This window comes from Zingiber officinale, chromosome 9B (assembly GCF_018446385.1).
Source record: "Zingiber officinale cultivar Zhangliang chromosome 9B, Zo_v1.1, whole genome shotgun sequence".
NCBI lineage: Eukaryota > Viridiplantae > Streptophyta > Magnoliopsida > Zingiberales > Zingiberaceae > Zingiber > Zingiber officinale.
The window spans coordinates 80996126-81007051 of record NC_056003.1 but is presented as its reverse complement, the minus strand read 5'-3'; the positions used below and the strand labels follow the sequence as shown (position 1 = coordinate 81007051).

At 39.5% G+C, this 10926-nt stretch overlaps 1 protein-coding gene and 1 long non-coding RNA gene across 2 annotated transcripts; both read right to left on the bottom strand.

Annotated features, from left to right (window-relative positions):
- Positions 1–6931: 6931 nt before the first annotated feature.
- Positions 6932–9001, bottom strand: LOC122024799. The gene is made up of 3 exons (XR_006123510.1): positions 8973–9001; positions 8118–8387; positions 6932–7119 (listed from the first exon to the last, which is right to left on the bottom strand). It is a non-coding gene; the product is annotated as an uncharacterized LOC122024799 (long non-coding RNA).
- A 71-nt stretch (positions 9002–9072) lies between these two features.
- Positions 9073–10656, bottom strand: LOC122023082 (short-chain dehydrogenase TIC 32 B, chloroplastic-like). The gene is made up of 4 exons (XM_042581174.1): positions 10337–10656; positions 9480–9683; positions 9311–9390; positions 9073–9185 (listed from the first exon to the last, which is right to left on the bottom strand). Exons 1-4 carry the CDS (start codon positions 10654–10656, stop codon positions 9073–9075), a joined length of 717 nt encoding a protein of 238 aa, XP_042437108.1.
- Positions 10657–10926: the final 270 nt, after the last annotated feature.

Below are 10926 nucleotides of genomic sequence, written 5' to 3'. Positions count from 1 at the left end.
AATACGAGAAGGATAAATGCAACTGAAACAAAAACAGGAGAAAACTGTACTAACCAGGATCAAGGTAAAAAGGTAACAGGTCGTCAGACCGAAGGTGTCATAATCCTGTATGCATGTCAATCAAATGTATTCATATAAATGCAGCAAGTAAATGCAGCAAACATAAACAATAAATGCATCATGCATATGATGTCAATGACATGGTCACCCCTGACGCCAGTCAGCCGTCTCACACACCATGGTGAGTCTGAGTGGGTAGAGCTGTGACAACCGTGCACTCTGACATCATTGCCCCTGATGAGTGACCGAGTGGACGGGATGTTGTCGGAGTACACACATACTCCTACCCCGGAATAATAAATGGGGGAGCGCAATGCTCTCATCTCCCGGTACACGATGACGGGGAGGACTCTCTGCTGGCTACCACGCCGAGTCACACTACCCATGAGCGGACCAACGGAGCCAAACAAAGTCCAACTTCCTGCCGGCTACAACGCTGCTACACTAAACCAACGGCTACCACGCTGAGTCACCAGACCAACGGAGCCAAACAGCAGGACTGCCACACACTTGTCTGATATACCACTAACCCATGAGTGGTGGTGTGTATAGATACATGTAACTGACGATGCACTCTCAATAATGGAGCAGACAATCGCACAGCATGTAATCATGCAAGATGATGCATGGCACTAAACATGGCAATATCATGAATAGCATAGTAAGATCCATACATAAATAAAAGGTGTACCACAAGTCAATGTATCAGATGGAAGGTACACAAACAGATAGGGTATCAAATAAATCCTAGGTCCTGAACATAATGTATCATATGGTTGGGTCACTACCTACAGCATGTATGATCAGGTAAATAATAACATGCAGTGCATAATAAGTAAACAAGCAAACATGTAACAGATCATGTAGTGACCAACCGAAATAAATGGATCACACAATTATTGCTATATGTTAAACACATTATTATGCATATCAAAAGACATAAGTCAAAGTACCTGCCTCCAATAGGAAAAGGTCCAATCTGGTAATCGAGATACTCGTCTCGCGTCAAAACCCTAAGTCACGAACAAATAAATATGTTTTATTTAGCTATAATTTACATAAATAGCTAAATAAATTCTTAAGAACTATTTAGGGCAAACCCCAATTAACAAAATAGCAATAACCTAATCCACAATCCACCAATGGATCAAAAATCCAATTTAATTCCATTTACACATGATTACACATCTACATAGTCAATCACCTAATCCTTACCTTAATTCAGCCGCTGCTAGAACTCAAGGGTTGTGGTTGGACAAAGTACTGCTGGACGAAGAGTTGCTGCACAATTAGCGGCTGCTCGTTGCCGGACACGAGGTGAGTGTTAGTTAGAGCTCTAGAGCCAATCATTTGATGATTATATGGACTCATGTATATCATATTCTTGTATATATATATTAAGGCATTTGGTTTTTTGGTTATTATGCTTTTTTGTATTAGTGCCAGATAAAATAAGTATAGTAACGCCCTTGAGTAGAAGGTTCTTACCTATATCAATCGATTGGTTGAATCGATAGTGAGATGATATAGGGAACACTACTCTAAATCATTCCTAGTCGAGTATTAACATTCAGGGACAATGTTAATACAATAAGACTAGCATGTAGGTCAGCTCGATGACTTGATCTCACAAGTCATGGATATAGAGATATCAAGCTGACATATGGGTATGCATTAGAGAATGTATACTGAATGACCCGTCATGAGAAAGTATCATGGATTGTTATATGAGTGTCATATACTTTCTCATGTGGCTATTAGTATGACTATTAGTCCTTTGACCTGAAGTCACCATGGATCCCTACATAAGGAGTTATGTACTTTGGTTTCATCAAACGTCACCCGTAACAGGGTGGACTATAAAGGCGATTACTGGGTATGTAACAAATTATGCAGAGGGATGTGAGTGATGTAGATGGGATCTATCCCTCCCATATGACGGGAGCGACATCAATATTCTTGATAGAGTTAGACCACGAAGTGCATGGCCATGCCCAAATGAGTCAACATTAGATGTTGAGCTCATTTGATCGAGTGAGTCTACTTGGAGTTCAAGATTTAGATTGATTAGAGGATGACACGGTCTATGCCTCACATTGATCAATCTAGATGTCTAGGATAGAAGGGCAATGTCACATATTGTGAGGAGTCACAATTAGTAGTCACAAGGTGATGTTGGATCTCGACATTTCTTGTAACTTGGGTAGTAATGATGTGTTGCTAGATACCGCTCATTACTTATGCTCCTAAATGGGTTTAGGGCATTGCCAACGTTACAAGAACCTATAGGGTCACACACTTAGGACATTTAGATGGAGATTTGGTTCATATGATGAACCAAGAGGATTAGATTCATTTGATGAATCAAATTGGATTAAGAGTAATCCAAATTGGGCTAATTGAGTTAGACTCAAGTTGATTCATGTATTTAATGAGTCTAATTTAGATTATGACTCATTAGATCAATTTAATTTAATGAATTAGATTCATTGTATTAAGTTGGCTTGAATCAAATGGTTAGATTAGATCAACCATGAGAGAGATTGAGTCAAGTTTGACTTGACTAGAGAGGAAGAGGTAGAATCAAGTTTGACTTGACTCTTTGCCACATCATGAGTGAGGTGGCGAGATGTGGACCAATGGTGTTGCTCCACATCATCATGGTTTGCCACCTCATGGAGGTTACAAGCCTCCATTGCATTTAATGTGGCCGGCCACATTAAATGAGTGTAGGTTACTCATTTGCCACATCATTAGTGAGGTGGCAAGAGGTGGACCAATGGTAATGGTCCACATCTTCATGGTGTGCCACCTCATGGGAGTTACAAGACACCTCTTAATGACCTCCACTTAATTGTAATTAAGTGGAAATGGGGGTTACACAACCAAATGTGGTTGGCCACTTTAGTGAGGGGAAGAAAATGAATTTTTGATTCAACTCCTCATTTACTCCTTTCTTCTTCCTCAAGCTCTCCCTCTCCCTCTCCTCTTTGCTTGGCCGAATCTCATCAAGGTGCTAGCACACCTTTTGTGTGAGGTTTCTCTACCTACGTGTCCATGTGGATACTTCTAGAGGACCGACGCTTGACGGTCTTGAGATCTGGCAACTCCTTGGAAGAGCGGGAACGCGAAAGGGCACACAACAAGGGTAAAGTTCTCAACACATAGATCTAGGAGTAGATCTAAAGATTTTGAAACTCGTATTCGTATTTTCGTTCGGTTTTTCCTTGCACGGATCCGTTGGCCTTGGGTGATTCGGGGTTTCCGCGACGCGAAAAGCGATTTTCGCGGCCCGAAAGACCCAACAGTGGTATCAGAGCCACTTGCAAGGCGAGTACGAGTTTGTTTTTTGGTTTTATGAAAACTAAAGTTTCTGTAATTTTTTGTAAAATTATGATTTTTGGGTTTTTATGAGTATTTTTCTCGAGTAATCGAAGCACAAGTGTTTAGTCACTTGTAGGCTTCGGCTACTGGAAAGATTTTTCCAAAACGGCTTCGTTTCGCCCCAAAATTTTTTGGGACAGCGGGCTTGGGTGCCATTAGATCACTTAGGAGCAACTCGCGATGGTTAGATCGCGGGTAGGGGTACTGCCCCTAACCCCGCAAGGGGATTTGCTCCGCGATTGCACCCGAAATCGCTAAAAACGAACCCGCCGGGAAGATTTTTTCGAAACGGCAATGTCTCGGCCCAAATCGTTTTGGGACAGCGGGTTTAGGCGTTGTTGGATCGCAAAGGAACCCTCGCGATGGTTAGATCGCGGGTAGGGGCGATGCCCCTGGCCCCGCAAGGGGATCCGTTCCGCGATTGCGCCCGAAACCGCTAAACGGGTCCGCCGGGAAATTTTACTCGTAAAAATTATTTTTAAAATTACAGAAAATTATGAAAAATATATAATTTTGAATTATATATTAAATTTTGTGATAGTCATGGCCCAAAAACTCAATGTGATTGGATTGTGTTGTAATTCATAATACGACCTGCGTGCCGGTATGTGTTTGCGAGTGTTGTATTATATTCGCGACCTGCGCGTCATGCCTTCTCTTATATTCTTGTTGTAAATTAGTTAGACTCGAATGTAACTCGAGTTTCAAATTGTAATGTACAAATTGGAGCGGTGGAGGGTCCACACGAGACGGAGTTCTGAGGCGGGCACGAGCAACACAAGGTGGTCAAAGGGAGGAGCTTGGAGAAGCTGTTGACCCTAGGTTGACCATTCGATCTTCTCATTGGCTTGAGAAGATCGTAGTAGGGCCATGACTAAATCACAAATAGATTAATTAATTGCTTGTGTATGTGATGCATATTTAATAAGTAGTTAATTAATTAGTGCCTTACGATTAGATTAGATCTAAGTCGTGCACATGATGCACCCTTGCAATTAGATTAGATCTAAGTCGTGCACAAGATGCATCCTTTTCGATTAGATTAGATCTCGATCAAACCAACTCTAAATGCCTAACCGTGCCGTGATACCTATCACTACCTCGATCACATGTATTGTTGAATCTGCCAAAGTAGAGCAATACATATTATCTTGGTAGGGTATGGAGGGACAATCTTGGTCCCGCCTATCAACGCATGGGTGAATACAAACTCAATTAGATTGAGTATTCCTAGTTACTCGGTTGGATCGAGTCAACTATAGGGATTATTCCAACGGTTGGAAAAGATAGGTCAAAATCACATCTATATTAACTCTCGGGCGTATTAGCCAAAGCTAACTCGAGTTTTAATATAAATGCAGATATTGATTCTATAAACAAGAGTTGCATAGAGATGTAATTGGTAATCATTACCTACCGATCATGCTAAGCCTTGGGCGTATTAGCCAAAGCTAACTCAAGGATTAGTATGATGTGGATCTTGTCCCACAAGAATTATAGAATTCAGTGGGAGCATCATTTAATTAAAGGCCTAATTAAATGATTTTAAGAATATGATATTTATTTCTGCAAATTTTTCTGTTGTAGATAACTATGACGTCGAACACGAATTCCTTCTCCCTGCGATCTGTCCTTGAGAAGGACAAGCTCAACGGAGCAAATTTCCTGGACTGGTACAGGAACTTGAGAATAGTTCTCACCCAAGAACGTAAACTGTATGTTCTGGAGCAGCCCATTCCGGAGGCTCCTCCTGCCAATGCCCCGCGAGCCGACAAAGATGCTTATAAGAAGCATCAAGACGACACATTAGATGTGTCCTGTCTAATGCTCGCGACCATGAACTCAGAGCTTCAGAAGCAACATGAGTTGATGGGTGCTTATGATATGGTTGAGCATCTTCGCCAACTATATCAGGGACAAGCGAGACATGAGAGATTTGAGATCTCGAAGGCACTATTTCAGTGCAAGATGTCAGACGGGGCTCCTGTAGGTCCTTATGTACTCAAGATGATTGGGTACATAGAGAACCTACAAAGACTGGGGTTCCCACTTGGCCAAGAGCTGGCCACTGACTTGATCTTGCAGTCCTTGCCGGATAGCTATAGTCAATTCGTTCTCAACTATAACATGAACGAGATTGACAAGTCACTGCCCGAGCTACTTAGTATGTTACGAACTACTGAGATTAACCTTAAGAAGGTTAAGCCCATTCTGATGGTCCAGAAGCACAAGGGCAAGGGCAAGCCCAAAGGTAAGGGAAAATCCCAAACCAAGGGCAAAGGCAAGGCACTGAAGCCTAAAGGAGGGGTCGCCGGTCAGACCGGGCACTGGAAGAGGAACTGCAAGGTATACTTGGAGGATCTAAAGAAGAAGCGAAGTGAGACTTCCACTTCAGGTATATATGTTATAGAAGTCAATCTATCTATTTCTACATCATGGGTATTAGATACTGGATGTGCTTCTCATATTTGTACTGATGTGCAGACGCTGAGAAATAGCAGAGCATTGACAAAGGGCGAGGTGGACCTACGAGTAGGCAATGGAGCACGGGTTGCTGCTGTTGCTGTAGGGACTTACCATCTATCTCTGCCCTCTGGGCTTGTACTAGATTTAGACGATTGTTATTATGTACCTGCTCTTATTAAGAACATAGTTTCAGTTTCTTGTTTGGACAAGAAAGGTTACTTTTAATAAAAGACAAATGTTGTTCTGTTTATTTAAAAGATATGTTCTATTGTAGTGCACCACTAATAAACGGACTCTATATTCTAGACCTTGAGAGCCCTATCTATAACATTAGTACCAAGAGGTTCAAGTCAAATGACTTGAACCAAACCTATCTCTGGCACTGTCGCTTAAATCATATAAATGACAAGCGCTTATCCCAGCTCCATAAGGATGGTTTGCTGGACTCATTTGATTTTGAATCATATGAGATATGCGAGTCATGCCTACGAGGCAAGATGACCAAGACTCCCTTTAGTGGGCACAGCGAGAGAGCGACTGATTTGTTAGGACTCATACATAGTGATGTATGTGGCCCTTTCAATGTCGCTGCTAGAGGCGGTTATAGATACTTCATCACATTTACTGATGACACTACAAGAAAAAAGCTAATAGACAACGCTTTAAAAGCGTTGTCTTTGTGCCTGAAAAAGCGTTGTTAAAGGCACTGTTGTTAAAAGTCTGCTCAACGACAACGCTTTTAAAGCGTTGTCGTTTGTAGAGAAGACAACGCTTTAAAAGCGTTGTTGTTTTTGGCAAAGACAACACTTGTGCAACGCTTTAAAAGCGTTGTCTTTTTAAAATAAAAAAATCTATTTACAAAATCATTTTTTTTATATTTACAAAACTATTAATTTTCTTTTACCATGTCTAGATTTGAATTTGACATATAAAATAATATTAATTAGCTCAGTTAATGATTTCAAACTCGTACAAAACAATAGAATTCAATTACAAAGTATTAGTATTTACAGGAGAATTCAACTATACACAAAGACTAAATAGTTCTGTTTCAAAGTAGATAGTGACATTCGAATTTAAAACAAAAAAAAAACACAAAATAGCTAGTCGGCCTCGAAGACAACGATCTGCATGCTTACTTCTACTAGATATACTGATAAAAAAGGATTGTCGGCTTGAGACTGGGACAAAACACCTACCACTGTGTATCTGCCAAAGAAAATAATACCATCAGTATTATGCAAAAGAAATTTTCACTCTTAAAGTTGAAAACAAAGGTCACAGTTCACACCATACAACAATGAGAAAATTTGGATTGAGAAAGACAGAAGAAAGAAAAGGATCTTTGGTAGGTAAATTAGTGCACAAGAAAAAAGACAACCAAAGCCACACATGATTCTATACATAGAACCTAGAATGATATCTTGGATTGGTTTTATATTTTACTGGCTACATTTCTTTAATAGGCATATTAATGCTATAAATCACATAGATATATTCTTCTCGCAGTACTGAAATTCCTTCTCATTGTCAAATGTTTGACAAGATAATAAGTAGTCCTCGTCTATTGAAAAAGCAACAGTAAGATACATCTATAGACTATATTATTTGTCATTCATTGCATATCTCAGGATTAGGACACTAAAAAAATGTTGATTACGTTTATAGAAAAACCTTCATCTCAGGCTTCGGACCTACCTTTTAGTTTAACATATTCCTATTTTTTTCGGACCACGATACAGGAATTCCATCTTAAACTAAACGAGAATGATTCAGGAGATAACTAAGTTATATATATCAGTATATTATTAACATCCATTTAATATAGGTTTCTTTTCCAGTTAAGCACTCCTATAAGTTTCTGATATTTGTTTCAAAACTTCAAGAATGCACTGCACTGACTTAATGTTATAGTTCTGTCTTGAAACTTTATGAGAAATTATGTCTCAACCTTCCACCAGTCCACCTGGACAATAAAGGATGATATTGGCTATTAACTATTCATGTTTCTAAATTTAGAATTCCTTCACAGACACTTAATAAAACTTTCAGCAATCAGTTAAACAAAATAGATGAATTAATTACAGAACAGAGCCTTACTACAATACTACAGTGTAAAAGAGCTCGACAAAATAATCTATGATTAAAAGGTTAAAACATAATTTCTCGAAACAAATAAAGTCAAAATGCAAAAACATGGCATTTACCTGTTGAGAACTTCGGCAGCCTTTGCCCACACAAAAAGGATGGAGATCAAGAGAAGCAGAACATTTGAGACAAGCGACAGAAGGGTATATCCAGCTACCTCAAAGATGATCCAAGATGTAAGTACACCGATGAGAATTCCCACAGTTACATTCTTCTTCCTCCAGAGGATCACATCAGCAACTATCGTGCACAATTACAGTGAGTCATTGATCGGGACACAAGCATTTTTAAATTCCACTCCCAATCATTTTGTTTCTCTCCATGTGACCCTAATTGAGTAAAAATATCACAACTAGATTCGCCAATAGTAGAAAGAAGGAAAAAATGGATCGGGAAACTAATAAAACACTTGATGGGCATGAGTCATGAAATCATAATGTGTGCAAATTGAAACATAGGAGGTCAAATTAATACAAGCACTTAACATTCACATAAAACATTACTCAATATGAAAGACAACATGAAGAAAAACATAGAACGAAACCTAAAACATGAAATGAAATCTACATGAAGCTCTAAAATAGCAAATACTCAATCAGCTAACCTATCAGCATCCAAAGGGTTTTCCTATGAACGATAGCATTTCACTTTTCAGCTAACCTTACCCATGATAGACTATTGCGTGGTTTGATGGAAAGAGCTTGATAGATGTTAAGAATTCACAACAGGTTTATGTTTATTTCTCACTCAGGAAAATAATTGAGTCAGACACCTAGGAAAGAAATGGATGAATATCATGACAGCTGTTAGACAAAAGGTTTCAAATTAAGACACAAGTAATCTTCAACCAGACCTCGGATAGATATAACATCATAAGATGAGTCCTATGCTATTATATATAGTTCTTCCTCTACCTGGCACCTTCTAATTTTCATTGATTTAGTTTATCTAACTACAAAATCAATGGTCTCTCACAAGCCTTTGTTGTTGAGTTTGTTGAATCTTATTCCTCTTCTATATGTTGTCATGTGAGCTTGGATGATGATTCACAATACGGCTCTCAATTCCTGTCCTCTCTGCTGTGCTTTTCATTTTGTCAAGCAGAAGTTTGGTCAGAAGAAAATGACCTGAAATCAAAACGAAACCACATTGCAAGATCATATGGAAAACGAACATGTGGAAATCTTAAAAAGAATTGCTCGTTTATGATTACTAAATGAAGTCGTTTTGAGATGGTGAAGAAGATACTCACCGACATGATTGGTAGCAAACTGCATCTCTATCCCATCCTCCAAAAGTTGAAACGGACAGTACATGACGCCGACATTGTTTCTGAAACCAAACAAGTTGAAGAGGAGACGTAAGATTCGGCCGCGACAAAGAATGAAACAATTAGTGTGAGGAAACAATGGTATAATTACATCAAGATGTTTAGAGGAAGATCCATGGCAAGAAACTTCTCAGCGAAGGCTCGGATGGACATGAGCGAACTGAGTTCTATCTGTATGATGTTGATTCTAGCAGATGGGGTGCTCTGTAGAATGCTATGCTTTACTTCACTGGCAACTTCGGTGTTCCTGGCGCCGATGATGACATGGGAATGCGATATATAAATAGCAGATCTGCTGAAAACACCAAAGATGCATATTCCTAGGATCAAAACATTATCGAGCAAAAAACTGTTTGAGAATTGCATGGAGAAATTAAAGAATCCAGAGTCTTGGCACTACCATTCACAAGGCATTGAGCAGGGGAATTTATCCTGTAAGAGAGGCAATGCATACGTTTTAACTGTTTTGCCATCCATAGTCATGAGTAAGCAAACAGAAATTTTTTTACATAAGTTTTTCTAAGTGTGGAACACATTTTTCCCTTTCATGTTGGTTACGAAGGATTACTTTTACAAAATTTAGAAATGAGCAACATGCCTCGAAATTTTTATTAAAGTAACAAAACACAGATTCTAGACTATTATTTTGATTGCTCTTTTTTTTTGTTGACTAAACAATGAATTGTCGAAAATAAGCATTCAAATTCACCATTGTTAAGATAGCTTATCAATCTAAAGGAACAAAAGTTGAGTTTCCAAGCGAATAAAAGGTCACAAGAGTTTTACAGTAGAACTTACAGAAGCATATCCGCTTTACTAGGTAAATATTTTTCTCCATGCAATTTTTTCTCCATCCAATTCTCAAAAACGAGTGTTACGAGTGTTTGACCGGGAGAGGGACGAGGGAAAAGCAAATATTTCAACGGTGAGTTTTACAATAGAACTTACAGAAGCATATCCACTTTACTAGGTAACCTCCTGAAGAAGTTAAAAGCGACGGAGGGTGTCATGCTTCGCAGCTTTGGGTGGTGCATGGCGTACAGGTGACCTGGATGCTCGGAGTCATCGTCGGTGCTTGCTGCTGTTGCTAATGGAATCAAGAAGAAGGGTGGGCTATGGAGGTCCGACCAATGGCAGTGAAGAGAAGAAAGAGCTGCCGGCCGGTGGTGAGGAAGAAGAGACGACCGACGGTGGGAGGCCGCGTGCCCTAGCCGCGCAAGAGGAGATGTCGCGAACAGAAAGGAATCACCAGCACTGTGTCTTCGCATGGGTAAAAGTAAATAAAGTTTTTGTAACGACCACCCTTCTTACTACTACTACTACTCTCTAAGAGTGACCGTTACTTATCTACTAACTCTACTTAACCAGTACGCTACTTAACTACAAGGAATCCCTACCGAAAAATTTCGGCAGAGTCTCCCCTGTACCGGTGACAATAATCATAAGTACATACATATACAAAGCAATAACATCACCACGCAGTTTATATATAACTAAAAATAAACTATCCTAGCAATAGTAAACAAAAGAACTCCAAC

Coding starts and splice junctions, on each gene's coding strand:
- LOC122023082 (XM_042581174.1), bottom strand. CDS start 10,656: ATGCGAAGACACAGTGCTGGTGATTCCTTTCTGTTCGCGACATCTCCT. Junction 9,391..9,479: donor CTTCCTCTAAACATCTTGAT/GTAATTATACCA, acceptor GTTTGGTTTCAG/AAACAATGTCGGCGTCATGT. Junction 9,186..9,310: donor GTTTGCTACCAATCATGTCG/GTGAGTATCTTC, acceptor TTTTGATTTCAG/GTCATTTTCTTCTGACCAAA.